This window comes from Notamacropus eugenii, chromosome 2, assembly GCF_028372415.1.
Source record: "Notamacropus eugenii isolate mMacEug1 chromosome 2, mMacEug1.pri_v2, whole genome shotgun sequence".
NCBI lineage: Eukaryota > Metazoa > Chordata > Mammalia > Diprotodontia > Macropodidae > Notamacropus > Notamacropus eugenii.
In genome coordinates this window covers 423425245-423451905 of record NC_092873.1, presented here as the reverse complement: position 1 = coordinate 423451905, position 26661 = coordinate 423425245, and the positions used below count along the sequence as shown (strand labels likewise).

Below are 26661 nucleotides of genomic sequence, written 5' to 3'. Positions count from 1 at the left end.
AACAATTGTGTACGAATAAAAAATATTAATATATATGTATATATGATAAATTGAAAGGTGTGGGAGGGTATATGTTTGATTCATTCCCCTCAAAAAATTCCTTTACCATTCACAAGATTGAATAGGGTTAGAACTCTATAAGTGCTAAATTATATTTTAATTTTACTGTAAAGAAAAATGGGTTTTAAGAAAATCAAATTGTACAAAGTTGTACTGGTTGGAATTCTTTTTAATGAATATTTTTCAGCAGATACTATCCACCTAGCTCCAAATTCACAAGCAATATTTAGGTAATTTGTTTCCCAAATATTCTGACAAATAATACTATAATGGGGTTACCAAATACAATGTATGAAATCTCAAGTTACTTTAGTAAAAGTATAGAGCCCAGAACAAGGGACTTGATCATCATGCTCTTCTCTGCCCTGGGCTTCTCTCCATTCATTCAACCACTACCCCAGTTCTAGCCCTTATCATCTATCCCCTTAACTATTACAAAGTCTTCTAATTAGAATCTCTGCTTCAAATCTCTTTCCTCTCCAATCCCTCCTCCACACTCCTGAAACGCTGTGATCCTAAAGCCCAAGTCTGACCACGTCAGTGAGTTAGTCACTAAATGTTAAGTGCTGAGGATATAAATAAGAGAAGAAAAAAACAAAACAGTTCCTGGCCTCAAGCTTACAATCTAATGGAGGAAGAAAATAAATAAAAGGAAGCAGATACAAGGAGGGAGCCCAGGACCTGGCATGATGTTCATGTAACTGAACCAAGCAGGGTAGCCACCATCTCAATAAATTTCAATGGCTCCCTACAGCCTCGAGGATCAAACAGAAACTCCTCTGGGTGGCACTTAAAATTTACCACAACCCGATCCTTTCCTATCTCTCTCTTCTTTTAACACTTCCATACACTTAATAGTCCAGCCACACAAGGTCTCCCTGTTGTTCCTCATATACAACCCTCCCATCTACCATCTCCGTATCTTTGCATTGGCCGTACTCAGTGCCTAGAATGTTCTCCCTCTTCACTTTCAATTCCTAGAATACCTGATTTCCTTTAAGGCTCAGCTCATGCGTCACCTTTGGGAGGTCTTTCAAAGTTGCTCCAGTTACTAATGCTGTCCCCTCTCAGACCCTTTTCCATGTGTTATTGTTGCAATTCAGTTGTTTCAGTCATGTCTGACTCTTTGTGACTCCATCTGGGGATTTTCTTGGCAGAGATATTGGAGTGGTTTGCCATTTGCTTCTCCAGCTTATTTTACATATAAGGAAACTGAGGCAAAGAAGGCTATGTGACTTGCCCAGGGTCACACAGATAGTAAGTGACTAAAGCTGGATTTGAACTCACAAAGATGTCTTTCTGACTCCAGATTCAGCATTCTATCCAGTGTACCACCCAGCTGCTCCTACCTCCCATTTACTCAGTGTTTTTATAGAAATATATATATATATGTATATATATATGTATGTATATATACATATATATATATATATATAGTCCCCCCCTATTAGAACGTACATTCCTTAAGACTAAGAACTGTTTTTGCCTATTATTTCTATCTCCAACATTTAGTCAGCTGTATGGTAGTGGCCTGGAATACAGTAAGCTTTAATAAATGTTTGTTAAGTAATCAGACCCCAAATAATCAATGAGATAATATTTGTACAAGTATTTAGCACAACACCTGGCACATAGCCTCTGTATAAATGTTTATTCCCTTCCCTTCTCCCCTCTTCTCACAACTAGGAACACCACAATTTACAAGGTAAATTAACAAACTGGAAAGGAGGCAACCAGTAAAGGAAGTCAAAGTCTTGACATCTGAGGATAAATCAGAGGAATAAGGAATGTTTAGTCTGGGTAATAAAATACTTTAATACTTTAAGAGAACATGAGAACAATCTTCAAATAACGTAAGATTTTCACATTTAACCTGTCATGCTTGGTCCCAGAAGCCATAACTGTAGGAAAGTTTAAAAAGAGGTCAATTTCAGTAAAATGAGGAAAAAAGTCTTAACATTTCAGGCTGACCTGAAATAGAATGGACTGTTCTGGGGAAAATGAGGTCTCTGTTAATGGGGCTTTTCAAGCATTAGAAGCTGTAGTCTGGATCAATGACCTGTACCAAAGTTGTATTCAATGACTTCTGTAGTCTGCAGCTTAAGATTCTGTTGTAATTTTCAGTTGCATCCAATTTTTTGTGACCTCTCTTGGGCTTTTCTTGGCAAAGACACTGAAGTGGTTTGCCATTTCCTTCTCTGGCTCATTTTTACTGAGGAGGAAGCTGAGGCAAACAGAGTTAAGTGACTTGTCCAGGGTCACACAGCTAGTAAGTGTCTGAGGCCAGCTTTTAACCCCAAAAGATGAGTTTCTAACTTCCTGGCCCAGGACTCTATCCACTGTACCCTCTAGCTGCCCAAGATTCTATGGCCTGTGTTTATTCTGTTTTGTTTGAGATTGGGTCTCCCTATCTCATCCAAGCTGGAAGTATAGCAGCTACTCAGGGGCTTGACTCCACCACTGGTCAATACAGAGATTTGATCTGCTTTGTTTCCAGATTGGACCAGTTGCCCTACCTAGGCCCCCCACAGCAGTCCCACTCCCAAATAGGTATCATACTTGGTAGAGACACTCAATCAGCTTTAACCCTCTACAACTCAGAACCTCTGAACACAAGTGATTAACTAGACTTCACCTCACCAATAATAGGTATTACATGCAAACACCACAACACAAGGCTCTGTGACCTATTCTAAGATTTAGTTCTGCCTTAAAAAGAAATATTTCTTGGTGATATATACATGCAAAAATGTTTATGTATATACATATATCTACATATCTACATGTGTTTATATACATATTTTTACATATGTATATGCATTATCAATGAGAAATACTTATTTTTTGTGACCAGAGTAAATAAAATATTGAATAGAGTCCTGAACCTGGAGTCTGGAAGACCTGAGTTCAATTTTGGTTTCAGACCCTTACTAGCTGTGTGACCCTGGGCAAGTTACTTCTGTCTATCTCAGTTTCCTATCTGTAAAGTTAGGGATAATAATGACACCTACTCCCTAGAGTTGTGAGAAAAAAATAATATTTGTAAAGCACTTTGCAAACCTATACAAATGTTAATTATTACTAACCAATTTGACAAACAAGGTCAAATTGCATGTAAGTAGCAGCAGCACATGTATGAAAAATCACATGTGCTCCTAGGATCCATAAAGACTGATGGTGAGAGTGTAGGATTTCCTTGTGAAGTACAGTGATGATACTGACTAATGTAATTAACACCATTTGAAATTTACACAGTACCCCTATCCACAAGGCAAATATTCTAAGATTACCATGTAGGCTCCAAACAAATCCTGGAAATGGACAAAATGTTACATGACCTCCGCTGGACAATGAGAAGCTCTCTAATACTATAAAAATATAGCATCGCAGCAATGTCTAATGCAAAAGTAAATAATACATTTCTGAAAATAACCAAACAAATTTCAAAACACAGTAACCATGTACATATTTCTGTAGCTAAGGGTAAGGAACTAAAGTTTAACCTTCAAAAATAATAAGAGAAAAAATAAAGGGTTTTGACCAAAAAAAAAAAAAACCAACCCCAAAACCTGAGAAATCAGGCAGGGACTTCCTCACTAGGGAAAACTTGGAAAAACCCCATAGCTAAACAAAAAAGTGATGGTCACTGCCAACAAATTCCTGGCTCGCACTTGCTATTATTAAATATACTTCTGTTTGACTAAGAATTCTTCCACGTCTTACAAACCATCTTTTCTTTCAGCGTCCAGAAAAATTTGAAACCCATGTGTTTATAAGAAAACTGTTGCTATGCAAATGATTAAAACACATTACAGAAATCTTCCCTTTGAGTCAGAAGTGGAATGACAGGGGAGGAAGATGGCATTTTTTTAAACAAGAATCCTTTTTCAAACAGTAATACTGGCAATAAAAAATATAAAAAGTAAAATGGAAAATAAGATAAAATGGGGGAAGAGTCTTCAGTTGAGTCATAGTAACCAGACTGGATACATGACAAATTTTGAGGAAATTAATCTTATACTGTGGGGAGCACACTGGCTGCCTAAAGGATTCTTCATCTCTCTAATTTGTATCCTTTCTTGACTAAATTCATCCAGCTCCCACCTTCCAAATCACTTCAATAAAGCTCAAGAATTAGAATATATAATAGACATATATGTATATATATATATATAAAAACATCTTTGTTTTACTCTGTCATTGATAGTGATTATGTTTTCTATTTTTGTTTTCCCATCTATCTTCTCCTTTCAAAATAATGTCCTATTTTGATATATTTGGTTTTGACACAATGGTTATTTTCCAAGAAATATCCAAACTTGTTTACAAAGTACATTACTTACTGCCCTCCCAAAACAAATTATGAATTTATGATTTATGAATAATTATGAATTAAAAGCAAGGAAAGATATATCCTTTAACTTTGATTGTACAGTATTAAGACTAATCACTCTACTGGACTAAATTTTTTGCCTCTCCATGTTAACTTTCTTTACATAATTATAGTTATGCAAAGTGTTCTTTTTTACTTCATAACATATAGTCCTGTATTCCTCTGCATCCTTTATATTGGCCAGTCCTTATAATGCAGCAATATTCCATTATATTCATTTACCATAATTTTTTTGGCCAGGCCTCAATTGTTAGATCCACAATTGTTTTTCAGCTTTTTCTTTTATCACCAATACTGCTGCTTTGAATATTTTTGTACATTATGGAGAGGAGTTTGTATTTGATTCTAGAGGCAAGAGGGGGCCAAAAAATCTTTTTGAGAAGGTGAGTAACATGACCATTCCTGTACTTTAGGAATATCAATTTGACAGGTATCTGGAAAAGCGATGAGAGACACAAAATACCTAAACTTGTGCATACTACCCTTTGACCCAAGGATACCACTACAAGGCCTATGCCCCAAGGGTCTTCTTTTGTAACCTGATGAATCTGTGATCATATCTATATGTCTATGCACACCAATTCACAGCTATACTCCCGAAACTACAATATCAACTTTGGACTACTTGCCCCCAATTCAAAGAGGAGATAAGGTTAGACATGCTAATGCTACAGAAAATGGTGTTCTATTCAACCAGGGGGGGTTGGACCATTGCAAACATTTGTTAGGTGAAAACAAGTTTGGTTGGTTAGAGACAAAGGTTTATTTTTTAAGCACAGATGGTTGAATGGTTGTCTCCTCCAAGGGGTTACCCACAAATGAAAGGCAGACTTCTCTTTCTAATCTATGCAAATATTTTTACTCTGCAGGGCATGACAAAGACTAACTGTTTTATGTCAGACACTCTCCAGATCCCAGGTGCTCTGAGAGATGCCAAAGCCCATCTCCACCTGTGACTGGGTAACTCAGATAACAGCTGGATGACTGGAGAGTTATTCATTAACTAGTTCCTAATGAATGTTGTTTGGACTTTCTACGAAGCACTCCTCTGGAATTCTGCACCCCACCCCCAGCTTCTCTTTGGATGGAAGGATGGGGAGAGAATTTCAATATTCCACTCAGCCCACAGCTGTTTTCGAAAACTTCCCAAGAAGGCTTGGATTCCCAGGAGCTCCCAATGACTACTTAGCAGCAGCCTGCAACATGTGTGGAATTCAAAAATTTGGCTAGAACCACAAAAACCAAAAGACCGAGATTCTGGAACGTCATTTTGTCCGAGAAATTTTTTTCTACTATACTATTCCAGAAGTCATTAACTTATGGTACTGTATTTTGAAATGGTACTTGTTAGGAACATTAGACTTAAAGCTAGAAGGGACCTTAGTAGCCACCTACTGCAACCCACCCACTTTACATACAAGGAAGCTGAGTACGGTTAAGTGACTTCTCCAGGGTCACAAAAGATAATAAATGACACAGTACTGAATGGGGTGTGAGTCCTTTTGCCTCTAAATTTAGCTCTCTTTCTATTGTACCAAGCTGCCTCTGGAAATTGTGGGTGGCACTCTATAATTAATATAATTAATTAATATAAAATAATTAATTCTCTTACTTCTACCTCATTTTCTAATTCTTGCATGCTCATTTCCTTTCCTTTTTTCCTTCTCTGTTACACAACCCTGGGCATAGCTTGAGAGGACTAGTATCCTTCAGGGCTCAAGAGGCTCCAGATTTTTGAACAACAAAGAAAAAAGGCAATTCTCCTAATGCTCCAGTACCCTCAGCCCCAAATATCTGTCATCTCTGCCAAAAGAAAAGATCTATATCCATGGGTAAAATGCTAATGCTAATGCCTGGTTTTCCAAAATGTTCATTCCTATATTTTCCTACTTTTTTCCCCCTGACTTAGAGAGCCGTGTAAAAATTTTATACTAATGGGGCATCTCAGAGTATAGGAGGAAAAGACAACTCCTTCCTTCTCTCCCTTTTTCTTTTCCTCAACAATTATCATTGATTATTAACACCATAGCTGGCTGGCCTATTGCTGACTGATAGTCCAGCCAACCCTTGAGAAAGGAGGCAGGAAAGCTTTCCTTTCCCTCCATGTTCAGCACAAAAAAGGAAGTCACAGCAAGTATTCCTAAATCTTCAGATTCGTATTTTATAGGTTCCTCCCCAGCACATGAATGAATGAATGAATGGCACTGAGACACCCAAGTTTCCAGCTGGGCTCTGGGATTATGACCAATCCCAATCTCTTTGGGATTATGACCAAGACTACTAAGATATGGATTTCAAAACTCTCAAAAATAGCATCCAAATTTCAGGCCAGGAAGCTCCCCACACACCACAGGCCCACCTACATTCTATAATATGAGCAGTTTAACTGCACAGTAAGTAAAGAAGAAAGCAAAGATTTCCTCCTTCACTCCCACCAATGATAACTATCTTACCCTAAACTTGAAATGTTAAAGCTCAATAATACATAATAACAGCAATTCTAGTAGCTTCACTATTTCATCATTTGTACCTAATGAGTGGAATGGGTCTTCTTGTATAATCTGTCTCAGAACCTTAAAGAAAGCCTTATTACAGCATTCCTGAGATGGTCACTCTAACTCACATAGTTTCATTCCATCGTTCAGCACCTACAAATTTACAAGGATAAATTTTGCCTCCACAATTTTCTACTCACTGGTCCTAGTTCTTCTTAGCTCCAAAGGGTGGAGTTAAGTGTAATTTTCCAAACATACATGGTAGCCCTTCAAATAGTTAAAGACTTCTATTACGCTCCCTGTCCTTCAACCTTAGGTGGTCTCTTCTCTATGCTCAATACTCCCATTTCCTTCAGTCATTTCTCATATGACACTGTTTTTACCCCCCTCATCATCTTGGGAGGTCACCCTGGTTGGCAGCAAATGTTCTACCAACTCAATGTTTATCTAAAGAGCAGTGACTAGAAATGGGCACAAAACTCTACATGCAGCCTGATCACATCCAAGTGGATGAGACTTGTATGTACGATGACCATACACCCCAAGTTCAACAGTGAGCCATTTTCTTCTAGGCATATTACCTTGTCATTTCATTCAGGATCTTTGCTTTTCATATGTGCCAAAGGTGAGATGTGTAGGGTTTATACTATTTCCTCTTCTATCTGAAATATCCAATTTATTCACCAAATGCCTTGTTGTACCTGAGACCCTTTAACTTTTCATAGTGACTACATATCAAGAAATTGGTTGTGATTACATCAAACACAAAAGAATTCATTTTTTATACGCAGGGCCAAAACACCATCTTCTATCAAAAGAATCCCAGAAGGAAACCTATATCTAATTCAGTTAGTAGGGACTCTATGAAACAACTCTTGCCTACTAAACATCTTATTTCCCCAGTTCACCAGCATTTTAGGAGAAGAAGCTATCCCCAATCTGGAAGCTGGGCAATTAATTTTGTTTGGGAATTTTCTTCAACCCCATCCTCCAAAAGATCACATGGCTTGAAGTTTAATTTCTAACTGGGCATCTAGAGGTTTGCTTTAAACAAACATTTTCTTAAGATTCGCCTAATCTAAGGAAGATGCCAAGGAATATGCATTACACACAAATTTACTCAGTATTTTCTCTCATTGACTTTCCTAGGAATTGAGAGAGCTAACCATCTCATTCAAAATAAAATCATTAAAATTACAAAGAAATTATTTAAATCTTGACACTGTCCAACCCAGTTCTTAGACTTATCTGTATAATTTGAGCCCCACACCGTTCATCTATACCTATAGGGTGCAGAGAAGGAAAATGCACTTACCTTGTGGCCTCCTGCTGAAGCTGTGACACATTTGGCACATAGAACATGACTCCAAAAAAAAGCAAAGGCTCGTTGGCGAATTTGTCCAGCTGCTTCTTCAGAGGTTTTTCCAGCTCCACCCATCGTGCTTGCTGGCTCTTGCTAAGAAACCAGAGGCCAAAATAGTGTGTCTAGATAGAAGGGACAAAATAACACTGGTCAATTCTTGTGACTGGCATCTCAGGACCACACAGCAAAGAACAGGCAATTCCCACCCTCCAACTCCTCACCAATGCAAATTCCATTATACAAAGAAGGCTCTGGCAACTTTTCCTTTTGCTCTTTGTGGCTAATCAGAAGAATCTACCAACATGCAAACCAAGATGCAGTATATGTCCACTTCAATGATTGTTGTATATTTAACAGCATTTACCAAAAGCTCTGTTGGAATCAGGGGGGCAGATGGCATTACCACTTTACACAAGAAGTGACTGACTTTTTTTTTAATATCTGGAGACTGACATACTATCTGAATGTTCCATGATCTTACTTGAATCATATTGGCAACTACAAAGACAGTTCTTACATCTGCTGCAGAATAAATAATACCTGATTCCTAAGACCAAGGTTACTATAAATGGAATGCCTCTGTGTGGTAGGATATTCTTAAATAGTACAGAGAGATCTTCACAGAAAACTGGTTAACCCCTTTGGGGCTTTAATAACATGCTTGAAAACATGTTGCACCCTGAGAGTTTATCATACTGCTGCAAAATTCTTTCTCTCTTTGCTATCAGGCATTGTGAGCACAAAGATTTCCACTCCACAGTTGCCATAGGAGCCCCCAGTAGTTATTCTTGATGGATTATAGTGGGATTTAATAGATAAAAGTGAGATTTTCATCTTTAGATTTGAAGCTTCGACTAGAATAAGTTTGGAGCAAGATGCTAAATAATTAACACATCTATGCATCTAAGTATTTATTATCTGATGCTAGGATTTCTAGATTAGCACAACAAGCATACCACTGCTTTTGAAGCTGTTTTTTTAAACCTAAATTCTCTCCAAGAATTGCTTGTAATGCACCCGGAAATCTTCTTTCCAGCCATGGGAATAAAACTACAGTGTTCAATTTCCTAAATATAATCAGTTTTGTATTGTATTAATACTCATGTTCTTGCTTAGCTCTATTATTATCAGGAGAGCTTCACCTCCAGATGAAAGTGTTCTATCATCATTCATTCAACCATAAAATCACAGGTTTAGAGATGGAAGAAACTGTAGAGGCTCAAAATCCATCCTCTTATTTTACAGAGGGGAGATTAGGACTGATCAATCAATAAGCATTCATCAAATGCCCACTCTGTGCCCTGACACAGGGTATGTGGAGTGTTCAGGAGGACTAGCACCTCTAGTATGAAGAAGGCTTACCCAGCTCACCTGTGGCTCAAAGAAGCAATAGCATGTTCAGTGGCCACATCACAGGCTGAACCAGGTACCCAATAAACCTCAGACCCATTGGTGAGTTAGGGAGAGACCTACCCCAAGCATGTGAAGACTTCCCCAGGCAGAATGGGTAGATGAGAACAATGTGTTCCAACAGCCATGAAGGGCGACTGAAGCAGGCTCTGTGGAGCGCTAGAGCTTGGTCAGGCATTGAAGATGCCAAGATCATCCACTACATACTAGACCATTGCCAGTAGTTTTGACTTTTGTCCTGCTACTGGACCTCAATGACTCAGGAAGAGAGAGTGAAACTGATGACTCTGTGCAACTCTGACTTACTTAAATCCAATTCACTCAAAAGTCAAGACATCACCCTGTGATGTCATTGGGCCTCTTCCAAAATAAAAGACAAACAACAACTCTGTGCCCTGTTAATGTAGCTACACATGGTAGCATTTTCATACAAAAAAAAAAATGAACCAATTCCTACTCCCTCAAGAAGCTATACATTATTGATGCCTATTTAGCTACATATTCAAATACCTTGTTTGCAAACATTGTTACACAGTCAAGTGTCTGTTGGGATTGCAAATGAATTCACAGACATATCTGAAAGAGGAACAGGAAGAAAAACAAAAATATATTCCTCTTAGGATATGAGAGTGGGCATATTTACATTAGGACTTACTCACCATAATGCTTCAATTGCAAGTGCCAATAAATGAACTCAAAGCTCTATTTCTGTGGGCAAAATAATGCAATGGTGAGGATGAACTAACGAGCAAATTTAAACCAAAAGATTGTTTTCCCCTCTGTGCTAATGCAACTGTGAGATGTAGGTCCTAACATGATTATTATTGGTGATATAGAAAAGAAGCACAAGTAACTATCACCTGGCCAAATAATTCTAACATCCTCTGATATTATGATTATCTAACATGTGGAAAATTATCTTAGTAACTTTATATAATTCCTTCTCCTTAAGTCCTGCTTGTTTTCATCATGTTGAAGCAAACACATTTTCCAGCACTAGAAAAGAAGTTATATAGGAATGAAGGGGAAAAGACTATATGGGTCAGGGGGAGGTGGAGGGAGGAGGAGAGCAACACTAGAAAGTAATTTAGAACAAGCAGAAAAATGGGGAAAAAATAATTTTAAGGCAATATATTCTATTTTGAGCCAAATTCAAAAAATCAAAATACACTAACTTGTTATTATAGTATTGTCTAAAAGGTTCATGATAATGAGGTCATTTTGGTACTTCAGTAAAAAAAAAATTCCCCTGGGTGAAGTCCAAGACAGACTTGCCCAGGATGAATGTCGTCTAGAGAAAACAGTGTTATAACAAGGAGCCAATGGTGAGTTTGTATATAATTACCATATACAATGGAACTCTTTTTTAAAGGCTGATTAAAGGGAAATAATCACACATATTTCATTGGTTCAGCTTGTCCTATCAGGTTTTAACCAAATGTTACATCTGAGAAGGCAACATTTAATTGACTGTAAAATTAAGCATGGACAATGACATGTCAAATGACAACAGTGTGCCTGTAGTAAAATATATTCCTGGTCCACAGTGAAATTAAAATGGTAACTTCTGTGCTGAAGACTATCATTCCTAGACCTCTTTATTCTTTCCCCTGTCCTCATGCAGGTTATCAAGTAAAATCCCCTCTTAACGGGCATAGTGGAAAAAACACAGCAAAGACCCCAAATCCTAGTCCTGTCATCTTTTTTTTTTAATAGGGCAACTTTTATTTTATGTCAGGTATTTTTTTTTGAAAAGCTTTCATTTTCTTCCTTTCTCACCTCCCCCATAGGGAGAAAAGCCCCTACAACTAATATGAATAATCAAGCAAAGCACGTTCTATCATTGTGTACTGTATGTCGCATTCTGAATCTCGAGTCCATCGCTTCTCTTTCAGGAAATGAGTACCCTGCTTCCTCATCAGTCCTCTGCAATCATATTCGGCCACTGGATTCATCAATGTTTTTAAGTCTTTCCAAGTTGTCTGTCTGTATAACGTTGTTGTATATTGTAGAAATTGTCTTAGTTCTGCTTACTTCAGTCTGCATCAGTTCATGTAAGTCTTCTTCCCAAATTCCTCTAAAAATATCCTCTCTGTTAATTCTATGGCCCAAGTGTTCTATTATATTCATATGATGTTACCATATTCCTTTATTATATGAATATAACATATATCACATATTACTTCATATAATATTATTTGTTCATCTACTCCCCACTTAATGGACATTCCCTTAGTTTCTAGTTCTTTGTCACTACAAAAAGAGCTGCTATACATGATTTTTGTACATTAAAGTCCTTTGCCTCTTTCTCCTATCACTGCAGGATACAGACTTAGTGGTGGCATTGCTGGGTCAAACATCATGCAGCTTAGAGATTTTTGTGTCATAGTGCTGAATGGCGGGACCAATGCAGAGTCCCAACAATAGTGCGAGAATGTGCCTATTTTCTGGCAGCCCCCTTTTCATCATATTTGCCAATCTGATGGGCATGAGGAAGAATCTAAGAGCTCTTAGTTTGCATTTTTCTAGTTATGCATGATTTGGAGCATTTTTTGATAGATTAGATTTCTTCCCTTAAAAACTAAAAATCACCTGTTCACATCCTTTGACCCCCTTATCAACTGTGCAATGTCTCTGTACTCTTATAAAGCTGAATCCACTCCTTATATACCCCTAAAAGGAGATATTTATATGAAAAACTTACAGCCAAGATTTCCTCCCAGTTAGTTGTTCCCTTATAATCTTAGGTACAGTGAGTTTATGCCTAACCTTTCTTAAATTTTATGCAATCAAAATTGGGTCTTTTATCATCTACAATCTTCTCCATTCCTTGTTTGACCTGAAATGCTTTTCTTATCCATAGATCTGAAGGTAATTTCTTCCCTGTTTCTCTAATTTATAGACCTTTTACACCTAAGTCATATATCCATCTGAAACCGTACTCTATGGCATTGTGTTCATCTAAACCTAATTGCTGTCAAACTGTTTTCCAGTTTTTGCAGGATTTTTTGCCAAATGGCGAATCTTTATTCCAGACTTGGAAACTTTGGGTTTGTCAAACACTAGTCTAATAGATTCATTAATTTCTGTATGTTACATAATTAATGTGTTCTAATAATCAACCTCTACATTTTTAATCAATACCGAATTTTTTTTATCACTTTGTATTATAATTTGAAATCTGATGCTGCAAGGACCCCTTTATTTCCACTCTATTTTTCAACATTTCTCTTTAGATTCTGGACTTTTTGTTTCTCAAGATAAGTTTCACTATTATTTCCTTTCTCTACAAAGCAGTCCTTTGACAGTTCAATTGCTCTGGAACCCATCGTTGTCTTGATGTATAATACTTGGGAGGTTTTTTCACCACCCTGGGGCTCAGTTTCCTCATATGTAAAAAAAAAAAAAAGTAGCTCAGAACAGATGATGTCCAAGGTCCTATCCAGTTCTAAATCAATGATCCTAAACTCAAAGTACAGAAGCAAAAAAAAAAAATTATACATGGAAGCAAGGGAAGAAGAATAAGTGTTACCAAAAATCCTTGCCAGGTCACTAATGGTGCTAACCCAGGGCTTTAAAGCAATCTGCATAATTAGATGACAAAGTAAGCCTCTTGTAATGAAAACCTCAATTTAGAGTACAAGATAAAATTTCTCCATAATACTATTCCTACAGGGCTCAGCATATTTTACAGTGACTTGTTATGTAATTGTTCAACTACAAAATTAGGTTGCCTCAAAGAGTAATGGCATAGCAGATGCTTCCTGCACACCTGGGACAACAATTTATTATGGGATGGAAGGTGATGACAATCTGAGGGACAAATTTTTATCTGCTATTGAACATCAATACTTCCTAATTTAGGACACATGAAGTGCTGCATCAGGGCACATAGTTAGAAAAAAGAATGGATCAATGGAGCACCAGGCCAATGCTCTTCCTTTGGGAAATGCCCAAATTCACTAGATCCACTCCCACTCCGGTGGCTACTTCCCTACTCTGGAAAAGCTTTCATGAATTCCAGAAAGCAGCCCCATGTACTGATTTTGCACCATTAGAAGTTGTATAAAATATAATATTGGTTCCAGCTCTAGGGAAATATGCAATGAAAATTTGAGTAACACAGCTGCTTCACAGGATTCATCATCATACTCATTGGGATCTGGCTGTATAGCTTAAATATGGCCATCAAGCCTTTGTTTGAATCTCTTACTATTGAGGAGACTAGGATGTCTCATAAAATGTCACCAAGAGACTAAGGCGGCTTCTAAATTCCATCAGGTGATGCTAATAGAAGTGTAACTACATGAGGAAAACTTGCAAAGCAGGATGGAAAAGGAAGGAAGGAAGGAAGGAAGGAAGGAAGGAAGGAAGGAAGGAAGGAAGGAAGGAAGGAAGGAAGGAAGGAAAGAAGGAAGGAAGGGAGGGAGGAAGCTTTTTTAAGCACCTACTATATGTTAGGTACTGTACTAAGAGCTTTAAAATTATCTCATTTGAACTTAAAAATAACTCTAGGAGGTAGGTACTATTTGTCCCCATTTTACAATTTAAGAAATTAAGGCAGAGGATAAGTGACTTACCCAGGGTCACACAGCTAATGAGTTATCTGAGGTAGGATTTAAACACAGGTCTTCCTGAATCCAAGAACAGTGCTCTATCCACCATACCACCTATAGCTGCTTCTATAAAAGCTATTATTAAGTTTTCTCATCTTCATACTAAATACCCTCAATCCCTTCAGCCTCTCCTCATATGGCACAATCTCAAAGACCTTCACTATCCTGTTTGCCTTCCTCTGGATGCTCCCAGTGTATCAGTGACCTTCCTAAAATGTGGTGCAAAAAATTGAACACAGTTCTCTAGATGTGGTCATTCCATGGCAGAACACCACAAGATTATCAGGTTGAACACTGATGGGAATCAAAGCACCCGGGTTCTAATCCTGCTTCTAATGCTCACTATCAGTGTAACCTTGGGCAATTCATTTAATAGCAAGAAGCCAGTGTCAGTATATCCTTTAGTAAATGGAGGAAACTAAGGTGTAAAAAGATTAGGTGTGAAGTGGGGTCACGGGAAGGTTATGAGGGCTTCCAATGCCAAAAAAAAAGAGAAGATTTTATATTTGATCCTGGATCCTGGAAATGACAGGGAGTCACAGAAGTTTACTGAGAAGAGGGATGACATGATCAGACCTGCACTTCAGAAATATTGCTTTGACAACTGAGTGGAGGAAAGATTGGCCTGGGGACAGAGACACTGCAGGGAGACCAACCAGCAGGCTCTTGTAACAGTCTAGGTGTGAAGCAATAAGGGTCTGCACCAGAATGATGGTGGTGTCAGAGAAGAGAAGGGAACATATATGAGACAAAAGTAGGAACAACAGGACTTGACCAGTAACTGTATGTAGTGAGTGAGAGAGATTAAGCTGTAAATTATGGCACATCAATTGCAAGCCTGGGAGAGACCCTCAACCGCAATAGGCAATTTAGGAAGAAGGGTTGTTGTTGTTGGTCTTTCATTTTCAAAGAGGACCATGACATCAGAGGGGTGATGCCAGAACAGGGAAATGAATTGGATTTAAGTAAGGCAGGTCTGTGCAGTCACCAGCCTCACTTTCTCCTCTGGAGCCATCTGGGTCCAGTGGCCAGATATCGATCACGATGACTGGAGATCGCCCTCAGGAAGAAGGGAAAGGCTAATGAGTTCAATTTTGGACATTCTGAACTTAGGATGTCTTTGAGACATCCAGTTTGAGATGTCCAATAAGCAATTAAAGATTCAAGTCAGAAAGTGATCAGAGAGGTTAGGGCTGGATAAGTAAATTTGAAAATCATCAGCATAGAGTTGGGCAACCTTAGCAGATTACTTAACCTCTCTCAGACTGTTTCCTCATCTGGAGAATGAAGAGGTCAGACTAGATGAGCTGTGAGGTCACTTCCAGCTCTAAATCTATAATCTCAAGACATCAAACTATTAATAAACCATTCAACAAATTCCAAATACATCAAAATGTATTACATTTCTCCTTCTTGCCCATAAGAACAGAAAGCCAAATGCTTTGCTTCCCTTCATCTACCAGTAAACTCATCAATTTGAGTTATTGTTAAAGATTCTAGTTTCATTACATGTCATTTTCAGGGAAGTCATCTTATACATGTCATGTATTTGCATGTTTGTACCTAGTTAGGAATTGCCTGGCAATCCATACACTAGATAGTCCCTATTAAATCAATCTCTCTCTGTCCCATAAAATTATGTTTGTTTAGTGGCATTCAGTCTATCAGGTACTCAATTAATCATTACTAGATAAAACAAACAAACCAAGATTGCTAGGTCAATCTCTAACAAATTATAACTCTTAACAGACCTGTCTCCATGCCTTTCGAATAGCTTTCTCCCTTGCCTATCATGCATTCCCACCTTATCCCCACTGAAGTGTGAGCAGAGAATATCTTTAGCTTTTCTTTATATCTCTACCACCTGGCACAGTGACTGGCACAGAGCAGACCTTAAGAAATGTTTCTTGACTATCTCTGCCTTTTAGAATACTTTGCTTTCTTCCAGGTTCAGTACTTTCTATCTGAAGTCTTCTCTTTCCTAGTAATTCATGTTCTCTCCCTCATAAAATCACCTTGTGTTTACTTATCTGTGTGCATGTGATAACTCTCAGTAGAATGAAAGCTCTCGGATGGCAAGGATTATTTCATTCCTGTCTAGGATTTCCTAGCACTATACCTTACACTTAGCCAGTGCTTATTAAATGCTTGGATTGAGGTCAATTGAATATAAAAAGATTCTGCCTAATAGTAGATGTTCTATGAATGTGGGATGCAGGGTTAGATTACATAATGTAATATTAATTTTCTCCTGTATATTACGATAAAATCTGGTTATAATAGTTAAAATGATGTCAAGAGCAACTTTGATCAACAGACCTAGATATGAAAACATTGGGTCCAGTAGAAGGTTTTGATGCAGGAAGAAATCAACAGAAATGAGGCATCACAAAAGGGCAACAGGCAGCAAAGTCTGTATGGAAGAAGAAAGCAGGCCAGTTCAGCCTGTGCAGTGTTGGCGATGGTAAAATGATGGGACTGGATTGTTTGCTGTTTATATATGCACATTGACTACAAGAGACCCCTCCTGCCCTCCTTCTCCTCACCCTACCAATCACCCTGTACCCACTATGCTCTCATTCCCCACAGCCAAGCTACACAGGGCCTTGCCTAGGCATGGCTAGGATGGATACAAGTGATATTAAAAAAAGTGCACTGTGAATTATTCATTCCAATACTCAATACACTTGGAGCGTGACCTTTTTGTCAGCATCTCAGGTATGTTTGACTCCACTCTTAACCTCACAGACTGAAGTCTCCAATCAAATCAGGTCATTTCACCTTTGATGGCTCTTGAGCAAATATCCAACTGTGCATTTTAATGACATTCCTTTTTAACAATCATGTTTAGAACAAGACATTATGTTTACTGTGAAGATTCCATATATAGAACACCCAAAGCTGTAAGAATCCCTACCTCTTTCCAGTCAACAAGAATGACATTTTAATAATATCTTTTCTTGGAGGTCTTTAAAACTGGGAGAGAGCAAAATTGGACTTGATACTCGAGGTGCTAGAAGTACCTCTTCTAAGAAGTAATCAGAGAGATAAATGGTCTCAATTGTGTTTTGTTTTCTAAAGGAAAAAAAAAGACCAAAAGGCAGGATTGCTTGTAGGTAGGGGCAGCTGAGTAACACAACAGATAGAGTTCCAGGTCTGAAGTCAAGAAGACATCTTTCCTGAGTTCAAATCTGGCCTCAGATATTTACTAGCTGTGTGACCCTGGACAAGTCACTGAACTCCTTGCCTCAGTTTCCTTATCTGTCAAAATGAATTGGAGAAGGAAATGGCAAAACACTCTTTGCCAAGAAAACCCCAAATGGGTTCATGAACACAATGTAACAACAACAAGAAAGAAGTTGTATGCTTAAGAACCCCCGAGGAAACAAAAATTCCCATTCTTTATTTTACAAGCTGCCACAAGTGTGTACATGGGAGTTTTATTCTCAGTGTTATTTTTTAAGTTAAGTACAAAAACAGGAAAATAAAAAAAAAAACACTCAACTATTTCAAAATTGGAAATCATTGTCTTGGAGAGAGGGTCTCTCTTTTCCAGGTCCCAGAAAAGCTCCTCTTCCCAGATGAAACAAATAGGCACCAAAATACAGAACAAACTCTAGGGGGTGTCCTTGTTTCTCCTCCACTGAACTTCACAAACCTCTCTGATAAAATCATGCCAATGGCTAAGAATAACAGGATCCTCATAAGCAGACTGCTTAGAATGAAAAACATGCTCAGAGCCTAGAGACCAAAGATTAGTTCCTTCTCATCACCCTTACCTCTCGGAGCTCCAGCCTCTGAGCCACGGCCTCCAGACACTCTTGCCCTGTGCTCTCCACCGACAGAGTACACTCTATCACATTGCTGTCCAACAGGCGGATCCGGGTGACAAAGCAATTCTTGCTTAAGACATTGTAGCGCCGTGTCCGGCGAAGTTTCAGTCCAAATGGCATGGCTATGTGACTGAAGACAGCTGCCTCCCCTTATGTCAGAGTCACCTCAGCAACTGTGTGATTTGGGGACTTCTCTAGCTGGTCTGATCCTCCATGTATGGGAAGAGGCGTCCATACCCAACACAGCACTTCCGTGGCACAGCTGCAAACTGAAGACAAAAAGCATGGTTAGAATGAGGCAGAAGACAAGCAAGTCCAAGGAGAAACAAAATAAAGACTCAAAACCCCAGTGAAGCCCTCATAAGCTCCTTAATCCTAAACTATTCCATAAGTGCTAGTGGTAGGTACAGGCAAGGAAGGAAGAAAACAAGGAGAGGCTAGAAAAAGAATGTAGTAAAAACAAGAGATACATATGATGGAGACATGGTAGGATGCCAAGCATTGAATCAAGTGTCCTTATCCATTATTATAAATCCATTATTATCAATTATAAATTGTTGTTCAGTCATTTCAGTCATATCCAACTCTTCATGACCCCATTTGGGTTTTCTTGGCAAAGATACTGGAGTGGCTTGCCATTTTCTTCTCTAGCTCTTTTTACAGATGAGGAAACTCAGGCAAAGAGGTTAAGAGATTTGCCTAGGGTCACATAGCTAGTAAGTATCTGAGACCAGATTTGAACTCAGGAAGATGAATCTTCCTGACTCTGGGCTGGGTACTCTGTCTAATGCTTTTACACCTTTACCACTAGGTATTTTTTGTTGTTGTTATCATTCCAGACCTATAATATCAATACTGTAGGAGCATTTCTGATACACAAAATTCCCCCATGAATGTATGTATCAGTAACTTCTTCATAATAGTTCTGAGGAAATTATGAAGACCAGTGACTTATTCATTATCACGCAATCACACAGAACTTAGACCTACTCGAATGCTACTCCAAAGCTAGCCCTCTATCCATGATGCCTCTCTCCTGCCTACCACTACTTCCAAAATCCACATACCTTTATTAGAAGTACAGTAGTAAGAGGAGTAGTAGTAATAGTAGCAGCAGCAGCAGTAGTAGTAGTAGTAGTAGTAGTAGTACTGGTAGTAGTAGTAGTAGTAGTAGTAGTAGTAGTAGTAGTAGTAGAGGTAGTAGTAGTAGTAGTAGCAGCAATGGCTAATATTTGTATAAGTACTTTACAATTATTCTCTCATGTGATCCTCACAACATCCCTAGGGGATATGTACTATTACTATCATCATTTTACAGAAAATAATAGCTAATGTTTATATAGTGCTTACTATGTGCCAGCACTGTGGTAAACATTTTCCAAATACTAACTCATTTGATCAGTACAACAACCCTGGGAGGTAATATTATCTCCACTTACAGATAAGGATACCGAGGCAAACAGAAGTAGAAAGGTCACACGGAGTCACACAGTTAGTAAGTATCTGAGGCCAGATTTCCCTATTTACCTGGCCTAGCATTCTATCCATGGTACCACCTATCATTTCTCATAAGTTTTGGGTAAATGCTTTTGCATTTGCCTTCGTAATTTAAAGGGGCAGACAATAAGTTTTTCAGGCTGTTTTATAGGATGAAGTAACAGAAGCAAAGGGGAGCTACAGTGATATAAAAATTTAAAGCCAAAATTGAAAATAGATCCTCTTCTCCGTCTTTCTCCTCTCTATCATGTTTGAAGAGTCAAGCTTTGTCCAATCCACCATAATATGCTACTAGTCTCCATATCTACTTTCAAAAGAAACACATACACACATACATAACTATAAAAATTCACACACACATATTCTCAGATGGATCTGTGATCTTATTCATTTTGAGTTTCCTCAAACAATGCATAACACAATTTATCTATTTCTATCTGTCCTGTGTAACTATTGTCCATCTTTTAAGTCCTTAAGTGGTTTCAACTATAATCATAGTTTTCTATATTCAGTTGTTTACAGCATTTACTGAAAGCTACTTTCAATCTATTTAACCTCAAAACTTTGTTACCATATTTAGTTTAGTAACAAGTTTTATTGATAGCCTGATGTCCACACATAAATAAAGCGTCAATATGAATCCTAGTTCTTTTACTTAACAGCAGTATAACCTTAAAGAAACCACTTTATCTCTTTAGGGCTAGGTTTCCTCACCTGTAAAATGGGAAGGGGAGTAGGTTAGACAGCTTCTATAATCCCTTCCAGCACTGTCTATGATCCTACATCTGTTTAGTCAAATTGGGATGCTAGGATCCTAAAGTTCTGACCAAGTTGCCATAGCAACTACAAGAAGCAGCAACTACAGAGAAAGACCAGTACCATCCAGCACTGAGCCAATAACTCTCTAACTAAATGGCTCAGTAAATTCACTAGAAAACTGAACTGTTCCCACAGCTCTTCTACTCAGTCTTCTGTCCTGCATGAAGCTCACTATCTTCTTAGTCTCAGCCTTTCCTAATTGCCTCTAAATGACAGCAATGACCTAAGCCATTACGGAGCCATCCTATTTTCCAGATCTCTCATCCCACTATGGAGAACTTTTCTCCCTTGCCTCATGCCCCAGGGATACACAGATATGAATAGCAAAGTCTTATAGGCATTTTTGAATGAATAAATAAAAGCTTTTCAACGATGTTGATGCACTACTCCAAGCCAGCACTACAGGCCTTGATAGAGGTTGTCAGGGTACTATCACACAACACTGCAAAACACTAGCCTGCACTGCCACACCATTTTCTCAGGCTAGCCCCACAACACATTCCTTCGTATGACAGGTTATTTTTTTTCTTGATAGTTTAAAACATGGATGCTAGAGCACGACTTGATTAAGTAACAGCCTGAAAGGCATTACCATTTCTTAAGCACTTTATGTTGGCAAATCTTTATGTTTACCTACAAGGTAGACTTGCATTGCTTATCCTTAGATTACACATTGAAGATCTGTGGAAGGAATCCAGAATAGAGAGACCCACCCAAAGTTCCATAATCAGCCGCTGAGACTGAAGTCAAACTCACAGTCTGAGTGCTTTAGTCTGAGGCAGCTAGGTGGCAAAGTAGATAGAGCACTGGGCTTAGAGTCAGGAAGACCACTTACTAACTGCATGACCTTGGGCAAGTCACTTTATCTCTGTTTTGCCTCTGTAAGAAGGGCAGCTAAGTGGTACAGTGGATAGAGTATCAAGATTGGAGTCAGGAAGATTCATCTTCCTGAGTTCAAATCTGACCCTCAGACACTTTATAGCTGTGTGACACACAGGCAAGTTACTTAACCTGTTTGCCTCAGTTTCCTCATCTGTAAAAAGAGCTAAAGAAGAAAATGGTAAACCATCCAGCATCTTTGCCAAGAAAATCCCAAATAGGGTCACAAAGAGTCAGCCATGTCTGAATGATAACAAAAACCTCTCTAGGTTGATGTGAGGATCAAAAAAGATAATAATTGTGAAGTGTTTTTAGCATGAGGTTTGCCACATAGAACGCACTTTAGAAATGCTACCTATTATTATCCATTTAAACTGTATGCTCCTTGAGAGAAGAGACTGTTTTTTGCCTGGTGCTGTACCTCCAGAACTTAATACAATATATACTGAACCAGAGGCACTTAATAATAGTTTGACTGACTAGCATGAGTTTACTCAATTGGTTATAGCAGAAGATCTCAAACTTTTTGATGCCAGAATTTCTTTACACTCCTAAAAATTACTCAGGATCCCAAAGAGCTTTTGTTTATGTGGTCTATATCAATTGATATTTATCATATTAAAAAATTAAAATGTCTTATTATTATGAAAATAATTTTGACCACAGTGTCTTCCTAAGTATTAGTACCTCCTCCTCTTTATGGTACCCCAGACCATGCTTTGACAATTGTTGAATCATGTGATGGTATTCAAAAGGAGGGCCAGGTGCCACCCACTCAATTTCAATATTGGCTTCTAGCAGAAAAAAATTCCCTCTATGTAATATAAGATTTACCCCTAACCCTGGCAAAATATCACATATATGGATATGCCCCACCAAGGTCTAACACAAACACAGAGAGAGAGAGAGGGAGAGCGAGAGAGGGAGAGAGAGAGGGAGGGAATATTTTGAATGGTTCACATACCTAACCTCCCAATCCCATTTTAAAAAAATCAATCTAAAGGTAAACACCATTGATATATTGATGGTAGAAGAGGAATATCATCTTCAAAATTCCCAATGGCACATAGTTCTCACAACATCTCACTTAGAAATACCCAGCCATCTGGTTTTAATTTTAGATATATGATCTATGGAGAGAATCAACATGTGACAGAGGCGAATGTGTATTTTTAAACTTCTCTGAATAAGGCTGCTGAACCTGCACAAATGCACAGTTCAATTGCTAACTTTTTCAAACCAAGAAAATGCAAAGTCAAAGGCTCTTTCAGCAGATGCATGCTCCTTGGAATTATATCTACAGGATGCTGGAAGAGATCTCAAAGAGGCCACTTAAATGACCCCTAGGCTACAGGTAGGATGACAACTAAATCAGAAGACAAACAACCTGTCTGGACCTTAGTTTCCTTACCTAGAAATTAAGGAGTAGGACTAAGTGATCTCTAAAGGGCTTTCCAGTTTTAAATTGCTATAATTTTATGAAATACCTGTCCCTATTTTTAAGCTTCCCTGTAAAGATTCCATAGCCTCCATTATTTTACCCAATTTCATTATGAACTACATTCACAACATATAATGTCCATCCTCAAAATTAGCCGAATATATTTATGTGTGTATATTACATATATATATACATACATATATATATATATATATATATTTCAATTTTATCCTCAGAAAAGACATATCAGTTGGTATAACTTTTCATCTACCTGAAGTATAGGTTATAAATATACCTCTACAGGAAAAGAAAATGACTACAATACCAACTTAAAGAGCCCTGTCATCTTCTCTGGGGAAGCTTTAAAAAAAATTGTTGTACTAAAGTACTGAAAGCACCAAGGGAAAATACAAGACAGATCAAGTATAAAAGTGTGACAAGTTTTCATCTAACCACACCCATAAGTATCTCATCACCAAAGCACAGATATTTGCTTTTATAGTTAAAGAGAATTCTAACAAGATGAATTATAGGATTAGGAGCTAATACTGGACAGGCAGGAGGTTGTACACCTTTTAAAAATCTCACTGAATATATGTTTTGATTTGTTTTGGAACTAGATTTCATTCATGTTGGGGGCTCTGAGTAGGGAACATCCTCTACCAATGCAGACCAATACCATCTCTGTAACTTAGAGTCTTAGAGAGTATGACTTGTCCAGAGTCACAGAACCAGTATGGACCAGAGGTTGGTCCTAAAATCATGTACTCTTGAATCCATAGCTATCTACTAGGCCAATCTGCTTTTAGGCGCACCTTTTTCAGGGGAAAAATGACCCAAAATTGCCTTTTCCATCTTAGGACCCTTTTTATGATTGTGAGAGAAAGCAGGGATTTTCAGTGGGACTCCAATCAGTTTTCAAAACTGACACTAAGCATTAGAGACTACACCAGTCCCAATTCTTCAATATAGACTGCTAAAAGGTTAATGGAAGAAAGCAGAGACTCCATTTAACAAATATTTATTAGTTATGTACACAGCGTTATGCTGGACTAGGGATCTCTCTCTGTCTGTCTGTCTATCTCCCCTTCCCCAATATCTACCATCAAGAAACTGACATTCCACTGAGGGGTTTTAAAACCAAAAACCTCATCGGTATGTCTAGGTAGATAGATATATAAAGGGTGACATGAGGCTTGATATCAAAGATGTTATAAAGGCAGAATCAGCAGAACTTGGTGACTAATCAGGTGTGTGGAGCAAAGGAGAAAGATGAATTAAGATGTATGGGGTAAGGAAGAAAGAAGAATCCAGGAGAAAGCTAGCTTACAAATGTTACAAACACGGAGGGTTGAGAGGATGGGATTACCTCAATAGAAATAGGTAAGTTTGGATGAAGAGAAGGTTTGTGGTTTGTTTCCTTTGGTTTGTTTGAGTAGGTGAGTAAAGACAGACAAAAACTGAATAAAATTTCTAATTATATTCAATTTAAAAAGTTAACAGGACTTCCAAGGTGGAGATGTCCAATAGACATGCAGAGACTAGAATCTAAGAAACACATTAGGGCTCGGTGAATATGTTTATTTACACACACACACACACACACACACACACACACACACACGCACACACACACATACACACATTTAGGAGTTATCTGAATAGACATGATCACTGAACCGATGGAAAAGGCAGATGAGATTCCAAAAAAGTCTAATGTAGAGATAGATAAGACTTTAAAGGATATCCACACCTGAGATGGACGATGTTCCAGAGCAAAGGAAACTGACAAGGAACAGTAAGACAGGTAGGAAGAAAACCAGAAATAATTAGCATCGCAGAAACCCAGAAGAACAGAAAGTGATAAAGAGTATCAAAACCAGAGAAGGCAAGGCAGTGTGGACCATCAAGAAAATCACAGACTTGAGGAGTCAGGAGATCATTAGCAATGCTTAGTAGAGTAATTTCAGTATAGTGGTGGTATCAGAAACCAGATTTATGGGATTGAGACATAGTGGATAACATGAAATTGCAACCAGACATGTTTGTAGACCAAACTGAAGCATCCAGCGATTAAGGATGTCATATTCCTATTAAAATTATTCATGCTTTCATCATAGAATCTTAGAGTTGGATGGGAACTTGATGGGGGAAGAGGGGGAGAAAGAGAGAGAGAGAGAGAGAGAGAGAGAGAGAGAGAGAGAGAGAGAGAGAGAGAGAGAGAGAGAGAGAGAGAGAGAGAGAGAATAATCAATAGGACAAGGTAGATCCTAAGGAGAGTGCTTCTGTTCATCATAAGTGACTTCCCAAGTCAGCACAACAGAATGTTGCCTCGTAAAATAGCAATCCTCTTCATTTCCTGAGCTCATTTATTGTTCCCAAATGTATCTATGAGAAAATAAGCTGATGATGGAGGAAAATAAGGATTTTTATAATAAAATAAAAGATGTCTTTTGCTAAGTTTAACAGTTCTTTCAATGTCATGGGAAAGAAAGGAAACTATCCTCTCTTGAAAACAGGAAAACAGTATCAGCCAAGTACTCAACAATCCACTAAAATGAATTACCTCAGCTTTATCATGGATATGCTACTAGGTAACAAGACAAAATAACAATAACAGTAACAATAACAAAAAGATACCAAAACGGGAACCATTGGTTTTCCCAGGGAAATGCATTGGGATGTGAAATACAAATGTTAAAGGGCTACAATTCAGTGGCTGGTTTGGGTTTGGTTTCTCATTTTCCCCTGGCCAGTGAAGATATGAAGTTTGTTGTTATGGTCGTTTCCATTAAGTTTAAACCCCAAATATCCCAAAGCAGCTAATAGCTGTTCAGCAGAATCCTCTATTTACCAACCATCTCTGGAATGTTTCCAGTATGTTTTATTGCTACAGATGCTGAACACACCTCACAGAACTATTCAGGGTTGCCTGGATAGGAGAAGAGAAAACTCATGCAACTTGTTCATCCTGTGTGTAGACCTGTGTATAAACACTCTGTGGTTCTGGAAAAAGTTTGATGCTTTTGATGAAAGGAAGAAGAAAAGGACAGTGGGGACAGAGGAAGGGAAGCAGGGAACAGATGAAGGGAAATTGAAAAGAGGCAGGGAGAAGTGGTTCCTTTTTCTTTGGCATTTCTATCTGTAGCTTCTAAAACTGAACCAAAATGAAGTTAATTTGCCTCAAATTTAGTTTACAGCATATAATTTTCCTCCCTGAGTTTGACTTAGCTGTGCTCTGCCCACTGAGTTGTGATGACACATAAAATTATTTTATGGGGAAGTCACATCCTAGGATATTGGGTGGGTTTTGGATTAACTGTACTACATTTTAAGAGGAAATAAAGGTGAAAACAAAGTACTATACCTATGAAAGGTGTTAAATACCAACACAGCTTTGACTGCTTAAGAAAAAGATCTGTGAATATGTATACACATATGTATGTGTTTATATTATATCTGTGTTTAGAGAAAACTTGTATGCATACATACATGTATATGTATACATATGTGTATGTAATATATGTGTATGTGACTATACATATATGCATATTCACAGTGATCACATTTTTGTCATTAACTCTTTTTTCTCTTCTCCCACCTGATATTCATAATTTCATGAAGAAAAGAGAAGGGCAATACAAAATACATTTTCCATCTATCATAACTAAGGTAGCTAGATGGTATAGTAGACAGAATACTGGATTCAAAGGCAGGAAGATCTGAGTTGGAAAGGAAAAATTCCTTCCAGAGTATCCAAATATCTCACTAGGTGGTACAGTGGATAGAGTGCTGGGCCTGGAGTCAGGAAGATCTGAGTTCCAATCCTCAGACATTTGCTGAATATGTGACCCT

General features: G+C 38.1%; 1 protein-coding gene across 7 annotated transcripts in view; it reads right to left on the bottom strand.

Annotated features, from left to right (window-relative positions):
- Window positions 1–26661, bottom strand: part of PTPN14 (protein tyrosine phosphatase non-receptor type 14) — a 251790-nt gene that overhangs the window by 117644 nt on the left and 107485 nt on the right. For all 7 annotated transcript variants that reach the window (XM_072647849.1, XM_072647846.1, XM_072647852.1 and 4 more), the window contains 2 exons: window positions 18117–18439; window positions 8264–8433 (listed from right to left, as the gene is read on the bottom strand). In XM_072647849.1, the coding sequence (XP_072503950.1) occupies window positions 8264–8433; window positions 18117–18290 (344 nt within the window). In that variant the 5' untranslated portion in view covers window positions 18291–18439. The remainder of the gene's footprint in view (window positions 1–8263; window positions 8434–18116; window positions 18440–26661) is intronic.